The 24,791-nt window shown below is 36.6% G+C and overlaps 1 protein-coding gene across 7 annotated transcripts in view; it reads right to left on the bottom strand.

The window, feature by feature from the left end:
• Positions 1 to 24,791, bottom strand: part of TMEM241 (transmembrane protein 241) — a 113,476-nt gene that overhangs the window by 76,631 nt on the left and 12,054 nt on the right. For 6 of the 7 annotated variants that reach the window (XM_058177398.1, XM_058177401.1, XM_058177404.1 and 3 more), the window contains exons 4-14: positions 22,905 to 22,986; positions 20,973 to 21,050; positions 20,356 to 20,381; positions 19,294 to 19,345; positions 18,455 to 18,503; positions 17,833 to 17,878; positions 16,246 to 16,281; positions 15,601 to 15,635; positions 12,231 to 12,300; positions 9,452 to 9,545; positions 392 to 456 (exon numbers count right to left, since the gene is read on the bottom strand). In XM_058177398.1, the coding sequence (XP_058033381.1) occupies positions 392 to 456; positions 9,452 to 9,545; positions 12,231 to 12,300; positions 15,601 to 15,635; positions 16,246 to 16,281; positions 17,833 to 17,878; positions 18,455 to 18,503; positions 19,294 to 19,345; positions 20,356 to 20,381; positions 20,973 to 21,050; positions 22,905 to 22,986 (633 nt within the window). The remainder of the gene's footprint in view (positions 1 to 391; positions 457 to 9,451; positions 9,546 to 12,230; positions 12,301 to 15,600; positions 15,636 to 16,245; positions 16,282 to 17,832; positions 17,879 to 18,454; positions 18,504 to 19,293; positions 19,346 to 20,355; positions 20,382 to 20,972; positions 21,051 to 22,904; positions 22,987 to 24,791) is intronic. The other variant, XM_058177399.1, reaches the window with a different exon arrangement.

Genomic DNA, 24,791 nt, shown 5'->3' with positions numbered 1-24,791 from the left:
CTCTCAAGTGTCAGGATAGCTGGGGTAGCAGGAGGAGAAAAGAACAAGTAAAGAGAGAAAACTAGGGAAGCATAGCTTGTCCATCTCTGACCCATGAGGTCAGTGGGTTTTCTTCACTAAACATCACAGCTTCCCTATTCCCTTTGGCAACCTAGTGGAGGCATACTGCTGGTACTCTTGGTACTTTTTATGAACCTTATTTGAAAGCAGGTTCTGTCATAATGTACAGCATCAGTTCAATAATTCTTTCTTTAGTTTTATAAAATGTACTTTCCCTGCAGCAAAACTCTGTGGTTTGGCAAAAATAATCAAGTCGTAAGAAACTAAGGAAGATGGCTTAGAAATTCAAGGACATTTTAAATAACCACAACCTTCTGTGTAAAGTACATACCAGCAGGCAGTTGGTGCATTCACTGCAATTTCAAAGAAGAATGGAGACAGACCAGCTGTGATAACCTAGAAAGACAATAAGACAAAAAGCTGGTTGTTTCAATAATCTCCTTTTAATGAACCCCAAGAACTTACAAAAAGCTAGGGCAGGGGAGTACTGAGGATGTAGTAAAAAAAGTCAAGATCGCCACAATGGTACAATTGAAGATTAAATGTGGCAGATACCCTACAGAAAAATTTGGAGGTTCCCTCAGAAATTTTCTTTGACCTTAGGATAACCTGACTCAGCTATTGAGAAGAGAAAAAATCTGCCAAAATCTGAAATCTTGTACTGAATGGTCCTGTGAACTGTAGTGTTGTTATTACAGGTAGTCTTCATTTGGGGAAGTATCTGAGTCATTAAGCAAAGTAGTCTCTAAGTGAAACTGCAAATATGCTTACAATTTGTTTCCTTTGCTTTACAGACCTGCATAGATTGTAATTGTGAGGATTGGTAAACTTATTTTTTCATTAGTATTATAACTGACTGGTCACTAAATAAGGTAGTTGCTAAATTAGGGCTGCCTGTATTATGATTTTGAGGAATGTACCATTTCAAAAGAGGAGCCTCAAGTTTAAGAAATGTATTCTAATAATCCAGCCAACCACAGGAACCAAGAAACTGCTCTTCCAGATAACAAAGCAGAAATTCCCCCCACCCCAAGTTTGGTGATCTTTGACTGCTATGATCCCATGCTGTCAGCCTTGATGGAAAACTGAATTGCTACACTTCCGTCTTGGCTGTAGTGTATCTGGTACTGCAGCAAAGCTAGCACAGTATTACTTTTTGCCACATGTGAAATGCTGAGCCAGTGGGAACTCTAGTTTCAACCCATCTCTCAGTTCCTGCAGTTGAGGCAATAGTTATTCTTCTTTTCTTCCCCCAACTTCAGTTTAGGATTTATCACAGGACCTTCTGGTTTCAGGGCAAGGAAGAAGAGAAAACAAGCAGCAGTAACAAGGCCTTTTCTAATCAGCTGTCTGTCTCTCTGTCAAAGGAAGGACAGAAATACATGACAATATCACTGTTGTCCCTGGAAAGTCATTCCTGTTGTAGTCCTGCACTCCTACTGCAGCAACAACAGCAACAAAAACCCAGCATGGCTTAAACCAGTGTTTTTCTCCCTCAGCAACTTCATGCTAAGGTGGGGGATTCTGAGAATTGAAGCACGTCATCTTAAAGTCAATGAAAATGAGAAATACTGATTTCAACCCTTGCAAAAAGTGCCAAATTGCAAAAGTTGACAGGATATCTTTTCACCTTCAGAATACCAGGAACTTTGAGTAGGAAAGGTGCTTTTGAAACTGGCTGAGTTCCCCTCATGGCAACTACTTGGATTTCCTTTTACAAAGGCCAAACGTGCATAACCAGTACTGAAAATGTGTGTGCACGTGTTATAAATTTATTTAGTTTTCCTTTTGTAGAAGGATTTTTTTAAGACAGTCTCCAGGGCACTGATGGAATGCCATTTTTTAAATTGTCTGCTTGTAAAGCATCTTGATTCCTGTCCCTTAGGAATGTAATTATATTTTTCAGAGTCTCTGGAATTTGGAATACAAGGGTGAAGGGAATAAGACTGTCATGGCTCTGCAGCCACAATGTATTGGAGATACACAAAAAAGAGGTGGGAGGGCATGTGGAAAGAAATAGCCAAAAAACTCAGGTCAGAAAATAGAACTAAATGGCCAGAATCTTGAATACTTTACACTGCATTGTTTGAATGTGGTTTATTTCAAGCAAAAGGAGTAAAGACTACCGACCCATTAGCCATTTTAAGATCCCTCTTATTTGAATAGCTTCCATCACAGCTAATCACTACATGTAAAAACTATAAGAATGGGTGGTCCCCCCGCCACCATCCAATGTTCCTTTATCCATCATTTCAAGTACAGGATTGAAATTAGAGACACTCTTGTGTTTTTAAAATTAATTTGTACACTCAATTTAAATCTAATACACTTTAAAATAATGAATCAACCAAATTTGAATTCAAATTCACTTTAAAAAAATAATCTCTTGGGATCATAAAATAAATTATAATGAAGTGTATGTTTTTTTTTAAATGGACTTTTAGTATTTGCTTCTTTATGCCTTTCTTCACATTCAGATTAATTTATAAGCATGAATTTCTGCAATTTTTCTATAAAGAAAAGAAAAAATACCAACTGCCAGAGGTTCAAAATATAACGACTAAATCAGTCCTGGACATCATAGGCTTTAGCATTCTGATATGATGTGATTTTTGTATCAATAAGCTATAATACATTTTCTCAATAATTAACTTTTGACCTAGTCCCCAAAGTCAGATTGCAAGCAATCTATATTAACTGAACCACCGCCAAGGACAGCATCTTCCCTATTGAAATAATTTTCTCATACAGGCTTATATCCATATTCCCAGCAAAGTTCATGAAAAACAACTTGCAAATGAAGGTAAATATATGTGTCCCAGGATAATGTCCCAGGATCCAATCTGAGTCGGTCACTGGAACCAAAGATTTATTCTTCTAAGATTTTAGGCTTTGGACCAAAGGAATAAACCTTTGGTCCCAGTGACCAACTCAAATTGGATCCTGAAAAACTTTTTCTCTATACCTTTAAGTCAATTACTGAGAATCTAATTTCTATTTTCTCTAGTCTTAATGAAGGGACATAAAAATGCCTGTTTGATTTATGAGAAACTTTTTTCCAAATGTATTCCAAGTAAGAAAATGTAATGATTCAGATTATCCTGCATGCTTCTTAGGAACATCATCCTTATGAAAAAAGTTTTTCATAACTTTTCTCCGATTTATTGCATATCCTGCCTGTGTATCAATTGCCTTACTCCCCAAGCATATGACAACCAACCTTGAAGATGCTATTTTCCCACAAGTTTTTTTCTGACAGGTTTTATAATGTTTTTTGTGAGCAATCATGGCTCCAATTACCTGCCAAATCCAAAGTGTTTCAAGTCTGTAATACAGTACTATCAATTTCACTACAGAAAACTAAGGGAAGATTCAGAGGTGCAGGCTACAAGTAGAAAAAAAACATGTAAAATCAAGTTTTCTATTGGCCATGTAAAATTGACTACAACAGACTAAACTGGACTGGCAGATAAAATTTAGATTAAAGTTAAGATTAAATTTAATACTTAAAATTTATTAAAATCAATAAATTGGGAAATCAAAGAAAGGCACTTGCCAAGGTAGAAACTAGAGGGAAAAAAGAAATTCTGAATTCTCTTTTCTCCAATTTACAGGTAGCATGAAAGGATTGGTTTCATTTTTTAAAAACTATCAAAGCAAGAATTATGTGTGCATGTTGTATATGTGTGCATACCTTGTAAACAGAAAATAGACTTAAAGTTATGCAGTCGCAACAAGCCTCTGACAAGCCTCTTGACTGTAAAAACCACATCTGTGCCGTAGTTAGGTGTGAATGAGGAAAGAATCCATATTAAGTCACCAATACTAACACTCAAAGCTTTTAGTAAATAAAACATTGACAGATAAATTGATATTATTTAGCAATATTGAAATTACTTGAGAAGATAGTGGCACTTGGAGCAGCACAAGAAAACTATTTGCTTAGTTTCATTGCAAAAAAGAACATTTCTGTTATTTTTATTTATTTTATATTTGTATAGCCACCCAACTCACATGAAAGTGACTTTGGGCAGGTTACAGTACTTGATTAAAAAAAAACAATATTTACATTATGCCTCTATTGTACATTAAAGATATTTATGCTTATTTTCCATTTCTATTTTAAATTCCAGACTATTATTGAGATATTAAAAAGCAAAAAAAAAGTGCTCCTAAGCCCAATCAAAAAAACAAAAACAAAATAGTGATCCTGTTCCATTTGTCCTCACAGCTACATTTTTTAATTCTGTCACTTTTGCAATATGTCTGCTGTTTCTCAGATGATGTAATGGAAAAGCAAAAGAAGAAAAGGAAGGAATGGGGGTTGTGTTACACTTCATTTTTCCACAAAAAGATTGGCAATGCTACTAGCTCTGTGTTAGCGAATTCTGATCCATCCATTCCTTGCCTGATTGTTCTTAAGGTGCAAATCAACAGCTGGTGCCGCAGGGGTCGATTCTCTCGCCCCTTCTGTTCAACATCTATATGAAGCCGCTGGGTGAGATCATCAGTGGCTTTGGTGTGAGGTACCAGCTGTACGCGGATGACACCCAGCTGTACTTTTCCACACCGGGCCACCCCAACGAAGCTATCGAAGTGCTGTCCCGGTGTCTGGAAGCCGTACGGGTCTGGATGGGGAGAAACAGGCTCAAGCTCAATCCCTCCAAGACAGAGTGGCTGTGGATGCCGGCATCCCGGTACAGTCAGCTGAGTCCACGGCTGACTGTTGGGGGCGAGTCATTGGCCCCGATGGAGAGGGTGCGCAACTTGGGCGTCCTCCTGGATGAACGGCTGTCTTTTGAAGATCATTTGACGGCCGTCTCCAGGAGAGCTTTTTACCAGGTTCGCCTGGTGCGCCAGTTGCGCCCCTTTCTAGACCGGGATGCCCTATGCACGGTCACTCACGCCCTCGTGACGTCTCGCCTGGATTACTGCAATGCTCTCTACATGGGGCTCCCCTTGAAGGGCATCCGGAGACTGCAGTTAGTTCAGAATGCGGCTGCGCGGGTGATAGAGGGAGCCCCCCGTGGCTCCCGCGTGACACCTATCCTGCGCAGACTGCACTGGCTACCTGTGGCCTTCCGGGTGCGCTTCAAGGTTTTGGTAACCATCTTTAAAGCGCTCCATGGCATAGGGCCGGGTTACTTACGGGACCGCCTACTGCTACCGAATACCTCTCACCGCCCCTTCCCCCTCACAGAGAGGGACTCCTCAGGGTGCCGTCAGCTAGGCAGTGTCGTCTGGCGACACCCAGGGGAAGGGCCTTCTCTGTGGGGGCTTCCACCCTCTGGAACGAACTCCCCCCAGGACTTCGTCAACTTCCGGACCTCCGAACCTTCCGCCGCGAGCTTAAAACATATTTATTCATTTGCACAGGACTGGGCTAGGTTTTAAATTTGTATTGATTTTAATTGGTTTTAGTATTTATATCATTTTAATTAATTTGGCTTTAGAATAAGTTTTTTAATTGTGATCTTAATCTGTATTTATATGTTTTTATTGGCCTGTGAACCGCCCTGAGTCCTTCGGGAGATAGGGCGGTATACAAATTTAAAAAATAAATAAATAAATAATAAATTTCTCCTGAGCCTGGGGCAGGCTTAAGATCTTGAGCACTTCCTTCCCAGAACTGGGACCCTTCATAGGTTAAACGCCTGTAACGTGGGACTGACTCACGTTTTCAAGGTGTTACCAGGCCTGTTTGTCATTTAGATATTACAGGCAGCTGTACCAACCAATGTGGGTAAATACAGCAGGAATAAATGAATTTCAACTTTTTTAGCAGCCCAAGTTTCTGGATCATGCATACTAAGTCATCTTCCTCAGCATAGTTGTTTTATGTTTTATTTTATTTTGTGTTTCTTCCCTCAGCCAGCTATTTTTTTTAACCAATCTGACTACTACCTGGCAGTATTGAGTGTTTCTCCAAGGACTCAAAGGAGGCCTTTATTGTCATTGTACATCATGTGTACAACGGAATTGGTTTTAGTCTCACTGGTGCAATCCATGACAAAAAATACGAACAACATAAATAGTATAAAGAATAATCCCTATGCAAGTAATGGGGGTGGGGGGCGGGAGAAAGAAAAATAAAAACTAGTCATATGTTTCCGTGTGTGCGTGGAGTGATTGTGGTTGTGTTTAAGAGTCTGGCAGCCCAAGGATACAAACTATTTTTAAACCTATTTGTTCGGCTGGCTATGCTTTGATGTCTTCTGCCTGATGGTAGAAGTGCGAAGAGACACTGACCAGGGTGTGAATCATCTGAGTATCTTTCTTAGTCTGCTAAAGCAGCGAGGCCTGGCGATGTCATCCAGTGGTGTTAGAGGGCAACCAATGGTTTCTTGTGCCGAATTGATCACTCTTTGTAGTGCCTTGTCTGCAGCAGTTAAACCAGCATACCATACTGTAATGCAGTATGTGAGGACACTTTCTATCGTGGACCAATAGAAAGAGGTCATCAGCCATTATTCCACCTGATTTTTTTGCAAGACTCTAAGGAAATGAAGTCTCTGTTTTTCAGGTGAAATCTTGATTAATAAGCACTCCCAAGAATTTAAAAGAGGAAACCCGCTTTTAAAAGTGGATATGACTGTGTTTTCCTTGCTCTGGCCCATTTTTATCCCATTATCTTCCCTGTCCCATAGCTTCTACTCACCCTTCCAATACCTATTTCTTCCAACTAGAATTGTACCAAGAAACAGGAACAAATTATCAGATAAGATTTGGGACCAAGGACAAAACTGAAAACCAAGCTACCCTGAAAGAAACTCTAGGCCAGGGGTGTCAAACTCAAGGCCTGGGGGCCAGACCCGGCCTGCAGGGTGCTTAGATCTGGCTTGCAGGGCTGCACTTGAACCAGTGCCTCTGCAAACAAAAATGGAGCTCGGGAGCCTGTTTTTACTGGCAGAGCACTTAGGCCACTACAAGCGCCCCCGACACAAGTGATGTTGAGCTGGCCATGCCCACCCTGGCCACACCTACCCCAGCCCCCCAAGGTCAAACACAACCCTGATGCAGCCCTCAATGAAATCAAATTTGACACCCCTCTCCAGGCTATTGCACTGAATAGGAAGAGAAACTTTATTTGTGACATAATACTATCTAATTTCAGTATCTTCTAAATCTGAACATTTGTCAACATTCAATCATCTTGCATATGTATTTGCAAATTATTCCCGGACCAATTCTTGTTATTTTTTCCCCTTTACTGTCTCCATGAATCATTGTTCAGCTTATACCAAATTACTATAAATAGCTTAAGAGAAAGACTAAATAAAAACCTTGGTTTGCCAAGGTTGGCACAGGAAAGTATTATACAGAGAATAATTTTTAATGATTAAGATTTTACAGATTCTGGAACTGGCTCATACTGTTTTATTAGGAAACAGAAATAACATTTGAAATGGTAAAAAGGAAGATGCATTACAAATAATGTAATAATGTTATGATTATGGGTAACTATGCAATGCTCTATACTTTTCAGCATTTTATACAATATGACATGTAACCAGAAAGGAAGAAAAGTACAGTAGCTCCCGGTTCCTTGGTGTTGGAAAGGACAGGATTGCTATTTCACTGTTAATGTTTATATTTCGATTCTGTTTGTCTTTTATCATAGAGTTCATGGCATGAAACAAAGGTTTCTAACAGGTCTTCCAAGACAGTTTAGTTTCAGCAAAATCATAATGCTTTCAGATCATGTTCTTAATTAGTTTCTACAATGATTGACATATATGAAAATGGCCAGTGTAAATGAACTGATTAAACTGCTCACAATTCTAATTTATACCAAGGTAAATGAGGCAGTATTAACACTAGGATGAAATATAGCCTGTATTGCAGTTACCATATTCTTCCTCAGATTGTTGTTCTATAGGTTTGAACTACAAAAGCTCATTTTGATAGCTTTATTCTCATGAGAGAAATTGTACTTTTTAATGTATCAGCATTAAAAAAGAAACAGAATTATATCAAATACAAGCATTATCAAGATTATTTTGAGGACTCTGCATCAATTTGAGTGCTGAATAATTAGTGCTGGATGCCTCAAAGTTATTATCAAGTCATCTCTATGGAAACAAGCAGAAAGCCTACATTTATAGCTGCAACAAGTCCCTTGTATCAATGCCTTCTATACTGTACATCCTCTTCAGGTATTAAAATTATACGAAGGTTGAATGTTGGCTTTGGATATGCCTTAGGACCAATATTATTATATTCATGGACCACAGTGACCTTTTCAAAGTTAAATGGAATCAGTTACTGTTGCCTTTATCTTTTTCTGTTATAATCATGGGGAATATTTATATTTGCATAAACCATTTTTGATTGAAGAAAATGTCAGGCAATCCTTGGACATCAGGTATTTTTGTGCCCCCTGCTCACAATAAGCTTGCCTGGATCACGAATGTACAAAAATCCATTCATTCCCCCACCATAAAAATAAAGGAATCTGCTAGCCTTCTCCTCTATCATCAGTTCTTATGTTATCTCTGTGTGTATTTGATCCCATTTGCTTAGGTGTTTTTTTTGGGGGGGGAGAAATCCTGAGAGGCAGCTATATGAAAGTCATAATGAGGCAACACTAATTACTTAAAAAAAAACCAGCCCCAAATATTCCTGCATATATCAGTTTTGTGATAACACAGCAGTAAATCAACATGCAGAATACCTTTTACTAAGCTTTATGAATGCTGGCTTGGCAGCAAATCTATGTACATTCTTTTTCTCTTGCATTATTAATGATGCCCAGTGTTCTGAGTGGTAGAAGGAAGATGCTTTATACATTTCAGCATTTTATACAATAATATTACATGTAACCATAAAGGAAGAAAAGCCACACAACAAAAAGTTGAGTCAATGTAGAGGATGAAGTTATAGTAGAGACAATGCCCTTTAGTTTTACATGGAAATTAAGTACTAAAATAGATTAAAGGGAGGGTGCAGTGAAAAATTCCCTTCCCTTCCCCCATGATAAAAAAACCACTACTCCCATTGGCTGTAGAAGTATGGCTGTGGTTTCCAATGTAATAATACCCGTTATGTTGTGGATTTCAAAGAAAATCTATTTTTTGGCTTTGGGGAAATGCTTAAAGAAGCATATGTTCTGTTCTATGAGACGTGAAAGAATTACCACAATATTTCAAAAATACATAAAGTATATTTGCGGAAGATCTATATATAGTTTGATAAAATCTGTGAAGAAGATGGAATTACACAGTGAGAAAAGACTGTCTTCTTTTTTATTGTTTTATTACATTATAGAAAACAAATAATAGCCCAATACAATGGTATTTATACAAGAACTATAATTTATTAACATTGTAATGACTAAATTAAAGACAATGCTCAGTTAAACTTTTGAGTTATAGAATAGTAATCATCTTACCTTCGCTAAGAAATTCCAAGCTAAATACTGTCCTGAGGAGATGCTGTTTTTAAGTTTCATAGTATGTAAAGTCAGAAGAAATCCCAGAAGTCCACTGTGGTGGGTAGTAGAAAAATGTATTAGTTGTGTTCAAATAAGATCCTTAAAAGACAAGTTAATGTTTTTAGAGATAAGCAAAAACAACCCTATGTTTCTATCACTTTTCCATCACATATGGAAAGCTTGAAATCAGCTTTCCCAACATGGTGTTCTCTAGATGTATTGGATATTATTTCTCCAAACTGACCATGGCAGCATGGTCTCTGGCACCACGTTAGGGAAAGATGCTTTAGATTTCATAAAGGATCCCATCAAGTAAGGCAGAACAAAGAATTTCCTGCATTCCTTCTCCCTTTGCAGGACCATTCCAATTCTGGAACAGATTGTGGTGGGAGAAATTAAGCTACAAGGAGAAAGTCCAATCAGCAAAAATTGCTCTATCCGTTTTGTTGGCAGCAGCATCCTAGTGGCATAACTTTGCTTAAAGATGCTTTGTTTGGTTGGGAAAAACTCTGCGCCAGGATTCTGTAGTGAATACAGTAGTCTGCCCATCTTTAAACCATAGTTCAAATCTTATTCAGCTATTCAGTTCACTGGGAGATTTTAGAGAGTCACTATTTTTCAGGAGGCATTTCTTGGAATTTTAAAATCATGTCCTCTAAACCAGGAGCTCCCAGTCATCGGTCCATGGCCTGGTACCAGTTTGCAGCCCACTGGGAGCCAGGCTGCGCAAGCAGCAGGCGTGTGCATGAAGCTGCCTTTCTGCAAGCAGTGCACACGCATGTGAAACCATCCCCTCCCTATCACTACCACCAATCTGCAGAGCTGGAAAGGTTGGAGACTGCTGCTCTAAAGCATCTCTCAATGGAAAAGGGCGAGAATACAAATGTGATGGTATGCTTCTATAGTCAAAGTAAAGGTAGTCCTTTAATTACAATCACTTGTTCAGTGTGGAATAGGACAACTCACCACAGCCAACTCGCCATGGTCAATTGGCCATAGCCAACTGCCACAGCCAACTCGCTGCAAGACAACTCGTCATGGCCAACTCATCTTGGGATAACTTGTTGCAGGATAATTCAACAATTTAATTTCATTATTTAAGATAATTAAAATATTATTTTAACTTTTGTCCTTCACATTTGACAACCTTTCTTTAATGATTCTATTTGACTATTTCTTCGACATTAATGTAACTCTTGTCCAGTAGTGAGTTGTTCCATAGCGAGTTGGCCGTGGTGCGTTGGCCTGTGGTGATTTGTCGCAGCAAATTATCATAGCATAGACCTTGTTCAATGATCATTCAAAATTACACTAAATGAATGAGACATATGACCTGTCTGCAGAGTTGTGGCTGTCACATTGTCTCAATGGTCACATGATTGCAATCCAGGCACTCAGTACCCAATTCTCAGTTGCAGCATTGTAGTGAAGCACAGTCATTTCACAACTTCTGATATTGCCTGCCAGTTTCCCTCAAGCAAAGTCATTGGGAAAGCTGGCAGGGTGTTGGATGTTGCTCACACTGCTTTTTCACCTGCCTGCACTCCATCAGGCCTGCTTCTGGCATCACTCACAGTACCTGCAACCCACCTGCACTCAGATCCTGCCTGCAGTATCCCTCCCATCCCCCCAACAGCATTTGTGCATCCACCAGCCTGCTTGTCTATGACTCTGGCTTCTTCCCTCTTAATGACTCACAGAGTCCTAGGGTTATTCCAGCACCAGATCTGCAGGATTGCCATCATTATGTGATGCAGTCACGTAACATTGCACTTTACAACCTACTGCTTAGCAACAGAAATTCTGGTTCCAGTTGCCATTAGGACTAATAGACCTATTTTTAACTCAAGAGGTTGCTGAAGAATGCCTCAAAAATGTCAGAGCTAGAGATATCAGCTAAGAAATCTTGAGAATCTTTGAAATATTACTAACATTATTAATAACTGGTTCAATCTAGTAAGAATAACTTTTAGAAGCATGCTTCAACAAAACTGAATGAAGGGACAAAATGATTTAAAAATTAACATTTAGACTACATCTTGTTGGGGGCAATATGCTGATTCTGTAAACTGCTTAGAGAGAGCTGTAAAGCGGTATATAAGTCCAAGTGCTATTGCTATTACTTATGAATAGACATGTGTTGCAGGGGTGAAATCTATTTACTTTCCTTACCGGCTCAGAAGTCCATACACCCCCACGTGCACTGCACATGTGCAAAACGTTCTGCACATGCTCAGAAGGTAAAAAACACATTACTTCCTGGTTAAAACCAGGAAGTAATGACACTCGGGTTGCAGTTGTCACTGGTGGTTTGGCAATCTCTACTGGATCACCGAACCACCAGCCACAATCGCTACTAGATTGCGAGATCTGGTTAGAACCGGGAACATTTCACCCGACGTTGGGATTTTGGTCTAATTCACTTGAATGAACGTTTCCTGCGTTGGTGCCTTTCATGAGTGCTGCACTATAACTTGTATAATCCCCAGCAAAATTTTATGCAGCCTTTTGCTGCAAATGATCCTATAGTTTATTCACATTATAATGTTTAGCATATTTTGAAGAAAACATTTGGTTAAATTTCAGATTAGTATAATGCATCACTGTGGACCAATAATTGAATGTTTTGACCATTTCGAGCCTAGAAAAAAAGAAGCACCTTTAACAACTCATCAAAAATATAACACTTTGTTTCCCACCCGTATCATAAGGTCTGGCTTGTAGCCTGAAAAGTTACCTGGCAAGGCAACTGCTATGAAAGATGTAAAAGTACAGAAGTGGAAATTCCAAGGCACTGAAGAGATCACCTAAGAAATAAAATCATATTTTTAGTTTTTAAAAAAATTGGCACTAGTATTGGGTTGCTCTATTGAAAAAGGGACAGAAGAGAGGAACACAACATTGTAAAGCCGGAATTGAATGGCTTGTTCTTGGTTTTAACATGATTTTTATCACTTCAGTAATTTGTCACACAGCTCTTACAATATTTCATTCTCTTTCTCATCAGTCTGAAATCAGGTTGTAAAAAAGGAAGAATGCCATTTAAGGAGTTTGTTTCTACTTTAAACATGTTTGTATTTTCCATGGAAATTCATGAGCAAGACTCCCATTTATAATTATGGTCGTTCAGGGAGTAATTTGTTTTCCACTGACTATATTCATTCATTTTTGCTCCATATGATGCCATAGGAAATACTTGCAAGCAATGACTATTTCCTTCTATCACTTTGAATTGTTGTAAAGAGAAGAAGAAACTCCAAAGATAGAGGGGAAGAAGATATGAATTGGATTGCCATTTTAGGGTTTCATAAAGAAGGGACTTGTTAAGGTACATCTGAGAATACATTGCATAAAAGAGGTGTTCTTCAATAGCATTGTATGATAAATGTGTTCTGTCTCCTAAAAATCAGAGATTTTTGTGCTCTTTGAAGAACACATTGACATACGACCACAACTGAGCCGAAAATTACCACTGCAAAGTAAGACGGTTGTTAAGTGAGTTTTGTCCCATTCTATGACTTTTCTTGCCACAATTGTTAGGTGAATCACTGAAAGTTAAGTTAGTAACTCAATTGTTCAGTGAATCTAGCTTCCCCATTGACTTTGCTTCTCATGAGGTTGCAAAGGGGATTACATGATCACAGGACAATGCAACCATCATAAATACATGCCAAGTGTCTACATTTGACAATGGGGATGCTGCAATGGTTGTAAGTGTGAAAAACAGTCATAAATCACTTTTTTCAGTGCCATAATTTCAAACAGTCACTGAACAAATGGTTGTAAGTTGAGTACTACTTGTAATCAGATTTCCCCAAGATTTCATGCATTAAAGTTAAGATATTGGACTAAAATACACATGTGGTTGGAAAAAATGATTAAAAAGCATATTGACTTTAAGCCAGAAATCTTTCTGTTGGGAATTATCCCAGAGATATATACTAGAGATATAAAATATTTGATTGTGAATATTATTACAGCAGCAAGGATTGTATTTGCAAAAAAATGGAAAAATGAAAAGTTACCTTTGCAAGATGAAATAATTAGAAAAATGTTGGAATGTGCAGAGATGAGTAAATTAACATTTGAAATTAGAGAACAAGAAGATAAACAATATTATAAAATATGGGATTTATTCTATAATTGGTTAAATAAAAAGATATGTTAGGAAAAATGAGTATAAAATATATCTATGGGAGAGATGATTATTTTGTGAATGCACAGGAAGATATGTTAACACCCTTACAGCACGTTGTAATGGAATTGATTTGATGAGGTTTTTTTATTTTATGTTTAAAAATAAATAAAATTTTTCAAAAAAAAAAAAAAATTCCCTAAGATTTACAAATTTCCACTATCTTTCTCTAAATAGCAGACCAGAAAATGTATTATTCATAGAGGAAAATTAGGAATAAGTGTAAGAGTTTATAGAAAAGGCTGATAGACAATAGAAGTCAACTTATTTTGCACCTGCCCATGTTCATCATCTGGGAGAATCAGGGGGTAAATAAAGCCTTGCCCATTTCTTTTTTAATTTATTTATTTTATTATTAAATTTCTATACCGCCCTTCTCCCGAAGGACTCAGGGCGGTTTACAGCCAAATATAAAACAATATTCATAATAAAAATTAAAAACACTATAAAAATCTAATTAAATTTTGGCTCCCATTAAAACTATTAAAAACGATAATAAAATCCCAATTAAAAACCATAATACAATTAGGCCAACCCTGCGCGATGAAACAAGAGGGCCTTGAGCTCGTGTCGGAAGGCCCGGAGGTCGGGGAGTGATCGTAACCCTGGAGGAAGCTCATTCCAGAGGGTAGGAGCTCCCACAGAGAAAGCTCTCCCCCTGGGGGTCGCCAGCCGACATTGTTTGACTGACAGCACCCTAAGGAGATCCTCCCTGTGGGAAGGGTGAATTGCTGAAGCAGGATTTCCAACTCTATGTATCCCTTAAAATGGCCTGTCCTAATATTTGACGGAATCTGGGACATGCAGATTCAATACATCTGGAGGGAAGGCTATGTCACAATAGCTAGCTTGTTTTGGATAACAGAATAACAGAGTTGGAAGAAATGTCGGAGGTCTTCTAATTGTTGGCTAAGAGCCATATCAATTGTAAACTAAAGACTTGTCTTTTTCCCCCCATTTAATCATGTTCAATTCTCTGAAACTGCCTGGACAAGTCCATGAACTTTCCTTTTTTAGAAGTGATTTGCCATTGCCTGCTTCCTAAGGCTAAGAGAAAGTAACTAGTCCAAGGTTATCCAGCAGTTGAGGTAACCGGTCCAAGGTTACCCTCCTGCCTAAGGAGGAACTCAGTTACTCAGTTTGCACAAAATTTGAATGCTGTATATTCTACAAATGGTTTATTTCACAAGCTTTGGAGATCAAGGTTAAAAAACTAAATTCTGTCTTGTAATAGGCTAGAGGTAAAAGCACTTTACTGGCAAATCTGAACTCTTTCCTTTTAGACCACCAACATAGAGAACGCTATCCTTTTGGCTTGAAATGATCTACATTGTTCCCAAAACTCTTGATGATGAAGTAGTGCTCAGTATAAATGAAAAGACTTGGAATTGTTTTTCTGCAGGCAGGTAAGAGCCATGCTAGAGTACAAGAGGTAACACCACTGTCTGTAAGACCCTGAGGAGTGGGGTACACTAAATGCTGTAATCACAGTAGACAATTCTGATTCATAGGGTGAGCATTAAGTGTTATTTGTCAGTTGAGATGCAATCACGAACAATTTCATTTTTTCAGACTCTCCTTCACATGAAGCTGCGCTGCAGTCTTTGGCCTCAGCATCAAACTGATGGTGCCCTCTAACATGCACATGTTCACAATATCTGAACAACATCTGCTATGCACGTGCAGCTCCCAAGTCATGCAATATCAGAGCATCTCTGGATTTGGCTTCGGGCTATTTTTGAATTACCTAATACTTTAAAAAGGAATAGAGTCCTGAGTGTGTAAAAATGATTCATATGTGTGGTTAAACACACACTCAAACTAAATTCCTAAATAGCATGCTTAAAGAAATAATATTATGCCTGAAAAATGCACACACACATATCCCAATTATAATTATTGATATTTTTACCTGTTGGGTGGGATGCAAAAGCCAACATCACCACACTAGAAATAAAAGATGTAATTATTAATTTTAATATACCAGTAGATAAACCATTATTTATTACAATACACTTCTTTAATCTAAGACTCTTCCAGACACTATTCTCGATTATTCTAAAAATATTCTCAAAATGGCTTTAGACTCTTTTGACTATTTTCTGATCCATCTGGGTACAAGAATTCTATAAATACAGCATGGTTCTATTTTGTGAGTCTGAGATTGCAGATACCGACAGAAAGACATTTGTTACAAATATAAGCAGCATTCCTGAATGTTGGCACAAAAATATCCTTTTTCTAGGTCCATTTGATTCTCAGTATAGATTCCATGGAATGCAGCACAATTGCTCTGAGGCATCATATCATATCACATTCAATTTAGAATCCATTACTTTTTTATAACTAGCTGATAACGTACACAAAAATTGCTTTGGTGTTTCCATCAAAAACTAATCAATTAAAAAATAGCACTGAATAGGATGAATGAGCAATATTTAATTAAGTTAATAGCAGGTATTAACTTAATGTTCAACTTAATGTTCATACAGTTATGAAGAGACATTCCATGTTTTTTCTTAATTCCATGTTTTTTCTTAATCAAGATATAACGCACCTGAATGCATAGTTTATGTATTGTTGTTCCGAGATACTAAGGAGGGGGAAAAATAGTCAGTTACTTTAATGCCAGAACTCTGTCAAAACAATATTAATAATTCCTTAAATAATTAGATACACAAACATACACTTATGGTACTAACTTTTATTTGCTCTAAATTATGAGATTTCTTGAATCTGATTTAGGCGGGTCCTTTAATCTACAGATACATGTTATTGACAATATCTTATGTGACATCTAGAGTTGTCTTGATGAAAATGTTTCACCAAAATAGTTAAATACTCATGATGGGTAGTTTACAAGAATTGGCAGAAGTTTAATCAAGCTGATCTTCCCATCATATCTATGATAAGGTGACAGAAATTGCTGGAGTAGTGTTTCTAGAAAACTACAAATCAGGCTTTCCCACACATTTTTCACGCTCTGATCTAAAACAAGTATTTTTTTCCCTTCATACCAAAAAGCGAGATGTTTAATTGGTCTATGGAATTAGAAAAAGATTGACATTGTTTTCAGAGTTGTCTTCACTCAAAAATATAGCCATCTCTAAATTATACATCTATATTCCAATTATATTTTCAGGGAGTAAACCAGTTACTTATCAAGCCTGTCTTATCTCTCTACTCTCTGTTGCCACTGACTTTGGCTTGAGAGATGGACAACTGATCTGGATGAGCAGGATCCATCTGTTGAAACTGTCCTCCTATTATAAGGTGTAAAGAGAAGAGCTCGATGGAGGGTATTCTTTGTGCGGACTCCTCTCTTTTGGAATAAGGTGTCTCCAGAAGCAAGGTGACTCCTAAGCTCATTACCTGAAGGCAAATATAAATTTGGAATGTCTTTGGGTGGGGATTGGTTGTATGGAGTTAATGAAATTAGAGTGGTTGTTACTTTTTCCATCAAATTATATATCATTTATTAAGTTTTAGACCTGTACTCTGCCTGGCGTCCTTCAGAACTGAGGCAATTAGTAAATTTTATACATAAATAAATCTACTCATACATTTTGTGCTCTAAAGTTTATTTAATTACCATAATGAATGGTAAGAATCTTCTACTGAGCAATATTTCCATTCATTCCATCTGTTTCTAATAATGCTATCCTTTCAAAACAGGTTTTCCTAGATATGTTGGGACTACAAATAACTTCCAAAATTTTCAACTACCACTGGATAGGTAAGGTAAGGTAAAGGAGTCCCTGCAGATTTTACTCTGCTAGTTGTTACTGACCATAAGTGGCGGTGTTCATCTCCGTTTCAAGGCCATTGAAACAGCGCTGTCCAAAGACATTTCTGTGGTCCTGTGGCCAGCATGAAATCTCGGAGCACAGTTACCTTCCCACCAAAATGGTATCTATTTATCTACTGAATAGGCTGGCTAAGAAATTCTGAGAATTTTAGTTTCAATACATCTCAAGGGTATCAAAGTATGGAAAGTTATACTTGCAGAAGGCAGCCATCAATTTCTTCCTTGTCTCCTTACTAATCCTTATTCGTCTTTTATATTAATAATATAATTATAAAGAGCTTTCTTCTCCAGACCAGCGTGCGTTATTTTAAATATTTCATATTCAGAAAAAATCACCTTAGAGAATTTGGTTTCCACAACTTGTGAAATACTTTGTAAGCCCCTGTGAAAGAAAAAACACAAAGTGCTAATACATTTTTCAGTTTCTGGTACAGCTAACAAATAGTTTCAAAAAGGGAGACACAGAGCTATGGCTAAAGAGCTATTTATAAAAACCCAAACCTTCTAATACAACATCAAAGCTATTTCTGCTTGGGTTGCATTTTGTATTTATATCAATCATTTTTCCTAGTACAGATTAAATTTCTTTTCCTAATTCCTAATTTTAAAAAATTGCTGTGCTGTGATCTCCCACTTGAATCTGTTAATTTACTTATCCGTTTTCACATTGGTATATAATTCAATGTAGTTGGACCAAACATGGATCTTTGGAGAGGACAAAAAGAGGAAAGGAGAGGGGAGGAGAAAGGAAGGGAAGGGAAGGGAGAGGAGAGGAGAGGAAAAGAGAGAAGTTTTCTATTTCACGATTTTCTATTCCAGGAGAAAGTACAGACCATGCTTATGTAAGCCACCAGATACCATATGGAATAAAGAAAGAAAAGTGAGATTCATAGCAAAGAGGTGGTACACGTAGGCCAGAAAGTTGAATTACTTATTTGCTAATTTATTAAAAACTTACCAACACATAGTAGGTGTATGAGGGCCCAAAAATAGCCATCTATATCAAACTGCAAAATAAAATATCAAAGTGTCCTTGTTTCAAAATGTGACTTACAGTAAGGAATACTTTATTAATAAATAAACCATCTTATGCATCACTTCACCATAGCAACAATCTTATAGTTTTCATATCCAATTATATAGAAAAAGCAAAACCAGCAACCTTGTCTTTGACCAAGTCTACCAATAAGCAAGTCCAATATTTTTCTTAAAGTTAATTCTAAATAAATTTTCAAGCATTAAGAATAAGGCAGAGAAAATACCCTCTGTCACAGAGAACAATTTTTTTTAAGAAAGTGCAAGACTGGTTTTGGCACATTTAAATTGCATCAAGATGTAAAATGGAGAAGTGCCAAGAAATACTATATTAAAATGCATCCAATTTCAGGGGAGTGGGTTATAAAAGACATGCATTATTATACACAGTGAATCAGAAATGAAAAAGTTGAAACAGCTGATAAAAATGATGTTCTGCATATGTTTGAAGTCATTAAACTTATTATTGCAATATGCAATACTTCTAAGGGCCCACAAATATAATATACACTTTTTGTAGACTTGCTTTGTTCCGCAGCATACCTGAAATGCAGTGGGCTAACATGCATGCTGACTGGAGAATTTTGGAAGTTCAAGACCACACATGTTAAACTTGCCTAAGTTGAGAAACTCTGTTCTAGGTAAAATACGCCTTGGTTCAAACCACTTGGTGAAGTTCATTCTGTCGTTATTTCAGGCATCTGTTACAAGAGAGTTTGTGCATTTCATAGCAAGGTCAGGATTTTTTTGAAAACAACTAACCTGTGGGTCATTGAAAGGCAGCCCTCCTGCGGCCACCAGAAGAATCAGCCCTCTGCAATTAATGATGAAAAGGCCATTTAACACCAGAGATTCCAAGAAATTAATTTACATGTTTCTATTTTGAACTGTGGTTAAAAATAATATATATATATATTATGTTAACATTTACTCTTCCTTCCAAAAAAATCAGAAAGTGTATTTCCTGCCAGTTGTTTTTTTTTAATTCTCATAATAATCCTTTGAAACAGTACCTGGTCCAAAATCCCCAGAGGGGATTTCATGGCTGATCAGAGTTTTGAGTGCTAATTTATGCCTCAAAGTTCTTTTTCAAAATTTTCAATAGAAAATTTATTAATTTTATTAATTATAAACCACCCTATCAAATCTTGACAGATGCAAATGCAAATTGAAACCAGGTTATTATCCTGAAAAAAAGACTTCTGAAATAATATTTTAAACAGTCTTATTTTTTAATTATAAACACTATGTACATTGGACATATGTACATTGGAGATTTTAACTAAGTAAAATGTCACATACATTGCAACCTACATAAGGTAGGTCTCAATTAGTGCAGTTAAATGAATTTCACAAAAGTGGTTCCATTATTCGAATTTGCACTATTCAAAATGATATTTCTATCACTTTGCTATGCTAATTGGGGAATTCTGGAAGTTGAAGTCCACATGTTTTAAAGTTGCCCAGTTTGAAAAATACTGTTTTAATGTACTGTTTTCCATAGAATTGTCCTTTTCTCCATTTTGTAAATATGAAGATAAGCAACATCTAAACCCCAACTTCATTTGCAACAAGTGTTTGCCTCAACTGCGCTCACATTAACCTTGCATTTTGAATTTTCAGTTGCATTAAACATGATCTGGTATCAATTTACAAGTTGTACTAAGCTGAGTATTGCATTATTCAAACTTGCTCTCATCACAATCTACCGTATAATATATGATGAACACTCCTAACTTTTTATTAAATAGAGGATCAACTGTTCAGATACTGTCTCTGTGAAATTCCATACATTTCCACATTGGACAAACATTGGAAATTTACCTGCAGATTTTTAGGGTGGAGTTCTGCTGTTAAGAAAAAAAATACAATAATATCAAAAACCTCACATTCAAAACATGATTAATGGAAGAAAATTTTACCATACATTTAAATGTTACTTGATTTCTGATGGAATTCCAATTATTGTGATTTCAGTAATAGAAGAACATAACTTATTTTACCTCACAATCAGGAACATATGCTAGGCTGTGAGAGTAACTAGTTCAAAGGTTACAACTTATTCAAAGATTTCAGGCTGTGTTTCTTTAACATCATCTCCAATATACTGGACTAGGCATCCAGTTGTCTACAGATCATATATCTCTCTTAAACTTTTTAAAATAATCTCTAAAGATCCTATATATCACAATTCTAAATGCTGGTAGCAAACTTCCTATCACTAGCTACCCAGACAAATGAAAGAGAATGTGTCCCCTCCAAAGATTATATATATTCTACATTGTGGTAATAAAATGCTTAGCAGATGCAAAAGTATTGCATTTAATGTGTTTGCATGCATTAATGTCTGAAATATGTAGCCTAAGAAAATATAGTTAACAAAGTGACTACAGAAACCTGATATACAGGGGTATAAAGGCTATTTAATTAATTCTCCATACCTCTTTCTGCACTGAGACTTCCACTCCATAAAATATAACATCTGCAGCATTGTGTAAGGTAAGAAAGATAGGAATTGGCTGCCAGGAAAGAAAATGGGATCAATAAAGTTGGCATTGCAGACCCTATAAATTAAGCTACCCGTCACCTTCTGCCTATTTGATGGCACTAAAAGGAGACATTTGATAGGACCTCTCAGGAGTCTTCCTTCAGTTTCCTTTGAAAAAGTTTGCTACACACTTGAAGACATCTAAGTTAGAAGTGAGGAAAGCAAGGACTTCTTTACACTCCCCTGATGCTCAGAGCTATCACAAGGTATCCCTGATGTGAGAAAAAGTTGCAGTGATTTTAGGCCTGCCTCCATCTTTGAAAGAGATGGTATTGTGACTATGTCAGCAGAGGCATTGATAGCCTGAGCCACCGAAAAGGAGAGAGGCAATTGTATACAGTATAGTACCGCAGATTTTCCCTGCTAATTCAACTCATTTTCTTATTCCAAAAATGGAATGGAAACATGGGAAGTTTGAAATACAGAATGTCTAGACAAATTATCATATAAGAAAATCTTTTTAGATATGAGGTCTCTGAAGTGTTTTTCAATATTTTGACTCTAGCAAATGTTTTCAATAGACAATTTATTTGTTCTATTATTCTAAGTTAACTGAAGATACAAAGCATGCTCAGGAGTGAGTAAATCTAAGAGATTGCAGCTACAAAAGTTTTGTTTTAATTACCTGGGAACTTGTAAGAACCAGTGTTAAAAGAAAACAAATGAACAAGGCACACAGATAACAAGCCTGAAAGAATCAGGAAAAGAAAAAACAACAAAGAAAAAAAAACAGCTCACAGCTCCACTGCTGGGCTTGTTGCCATATTTGTTGCTGAGAGAGAAGGAAGATCCATGGCTAAACGTGAGTTTTTTGAACTAGAGCACAATGAAAGGAAGCAGTAGAATAATGCTATCCTAGAAAAACTGACATCAGAATTTACATTTTTCCTTTTCTGCAGCCAAATTAACACATTTACATACACTCACCTTTCATCTCCCTTATGCTATTGGCCAAGAGAAATTTTTTTCTGCCAACTATGGCTCCAGATTGCCCAGCTCAGCTAACTTTCACCAGATGTTTATTTTCTGATTGTCATTTTTAGTCCTTTTAGTCTTTAGGAAAGGAAATTATGTTGGACCAATCAGTTTGAGTTCCCATCACTCCAAATCCATCATCTGTTCAATTCATCTCAGCCAGATGAGGATCTGGCAGACAAAGAAACACCCAGGCCAAGATATGTCTTTAGGCCCAGTTCTGACAGCAGCATTCTGAATAATATCTGTGATATTTCAACTGCAGAAATCTCCTTGGTGATCCTCTTTGGTCTGAATCCTTTTATTGCAGGTGGGGGGGGATAATGAAGCGTTAAAGGAATTAAGAAGAGGGCAAGAATTTGAGCCCAGTCCAATGTTGACTTTCATGTTTTCACAACTTAGTACATAATTCTTGTATGAGTGGTTTGTAACACAGATGTATGTTTTTACTTAAGACCAACCATTGATTTAAAGGCCAGCAAAGTAATAAAGATGAATTTGACCAATTCATTGATGGAATTATTTTCACAGTTATTATAGGTATTGGGGTAGCAACCTTTTGGGCACTACTTTATGAATGATATGGGACTGAAGGAACATCTTTCATATTCCATGCCACGCATATTAAAAAGATGCAGTCAAATTTTACAGATTTTCTGCAGAATTGGAATATACTGCCTGTGTACTGCTTCTTCAATAAGCCCTATTATGACTTATAGAACTATCTATTCAATTTTCAATGTTCTACATGTGTCTTTAACTATGGTAATATTAATGACTTCAACCTTATATGACATTTGTAGTAAAATATTAATAAAAAGGCATGCCAAATACTATTTGAATATCTTACCAATCTAGATAATGCCCTGGAACCTGAATAAATAATACCCACAAAAAGTGCAGAAGCTGGAAGCCATGATAATACTTCAGACCTGTAACAAATAATAATCATCATCATCCTTCATATCATCAGATTCCATTTATGAACAACCTCAGAGGGTATCCTTTTCTTCCTGAATAAAAATAATTTCAGCCAAAGAAAAATACAAGCATCACTTTGGTTAGATGAGAATAAAATATATGAAGTTAAAATAAATCCAATTAAGTATAGTATCTGAATAGTTTTGTAACACACAGGTCTGTGTCTGTATTTTCTGATACCTACCTTATTATTATAAGTATATATGTGTGTGTATGCATATAGTGTGAGTGTATTCAAATGGCCTTATTGATATGTTTTGAAAAGTGCCTTAAAAAGTATTTTCAAGAATACTATGTAAGCAGTGTATTTATAAAAATAGTTTATCCTATAGTCAGACAAAGGGAAAACTGTTTCAATTAAATAAAAACATTTGCTTTATATTTAATTGTTGACCATACTGAAAGTCCATATGATTTAAATCCAAGGGTTATGCATAAATCCAATTTACCTCATTTAACTGATTGTTACCTGATTTATAGTTCAAATTATTCATTAACATGTGCTGGAATCTCTTATTACTCTACAACCAGATAAGGCTAACCATAAGTTTGAATATTATCATCCCTTTTAAGGACATTGGTCCAGATAAATTTCCTTAGGACCAATCGAGCAACAGTAATTACACTGTTGGTAAAATCCAATCAGATGCTTCCTTAAAATAATCAGAGTCATCTGAGCTAGGAGAAAAATAAAGCACCAGGCTTGAGAACAAGACCTCCATAGAGATCACTGACCACAGTGTGAAGTTTTAAGAATCCTTGGCCATATAAGAAGCAATGGAAAAGGACACAAAAGTTGTTCCCATGATGTAACAACTGAATTCTGTACTGCCAAGAGGGTTGGAAAGAATGTCTACAACTACAGGAAATGCTTTAGCAGCAATCCTTCTTATGGGCCAGACCATACAATGGGGAAAATCGGAGTCTGCTATAATGACTATGTACTGTAGGAGCTCTGGGCTGTATATTTTTAACATGTAAGGAAGAACTATGTAATACTGCACAAACAGAAAGCGTCACTGTATCAGTGACTTGGGGATGACAGATCAAAATTGCAGTTCCATTATTATTTTTTTCACGATGAAGCTTGCCAAAAGCTGTTCAATGAAAAAGTCAGAAGCATCAATTAAAAAAAAAATCAGTATCCAAACAAAAAGCAATTCCGGGCTTCCTTTCTTAATGAGCTTAAAAGCCAAGTTCATTTAGAAACTATTTAAGGTTGCTATATAGGTAGGTGACTTCTTTGCCTGTTATTCAGAGGAACAGAATGGAAAAGAAACGTTTCAAAGAATATAACTACGTAAAAGCAAACTTTCAATTCTTGGATATTTCAATTCATGCTACACTTATAGAAAATAAATTATGAAATATTATAAAACGATAATTTTCAATTTCAATTATTGCAATCAATACAGAGAAAATTAGTAATGTAAAAGATAATTAAACTGAAAATTAATTTAAAATTCACAGTTATCTCAATTTCACACTGCAGCTCAGAAACAATTATAAAACTGGATTATAAAGTATAGAAAACGTATGAAAAGAACTACAAATATACCATATTAGTTTTTTTAATGCATACATTTAAAGAAACATCCATCAAAATAAAATAATTGCAATTCCAGTGAATTAAATATGACATGAATAGAAATAAGAAACCAGAAGAAATTGAGTGGCTCATTCAACCATTCCTCATTCTTAGCATCAAGGCAAAGCATGTTTTGAAGAAAGCAAATGGCAAAACCCGTTGAAGAGA

This window comes from Ahaetulla prasina, chromosome 3 (assembly GCF_028640845.1).
Source record: "Ahaetulla prasina isolate Xishuangbanna chromosome 3, ASM2864084v1, whole genome shotgun sequence".
Lineage (NCBI taxonomy): Eukaryota > Metazoa > Chordata > Lepidosauria > Squamata > Colubridae > Ahaetulla > Ahaetulla prasina.
Note: the sequence above shows the minus strand (reverse complement) of the source record. Positions and strands in the feature narration are given on the sequence as shown.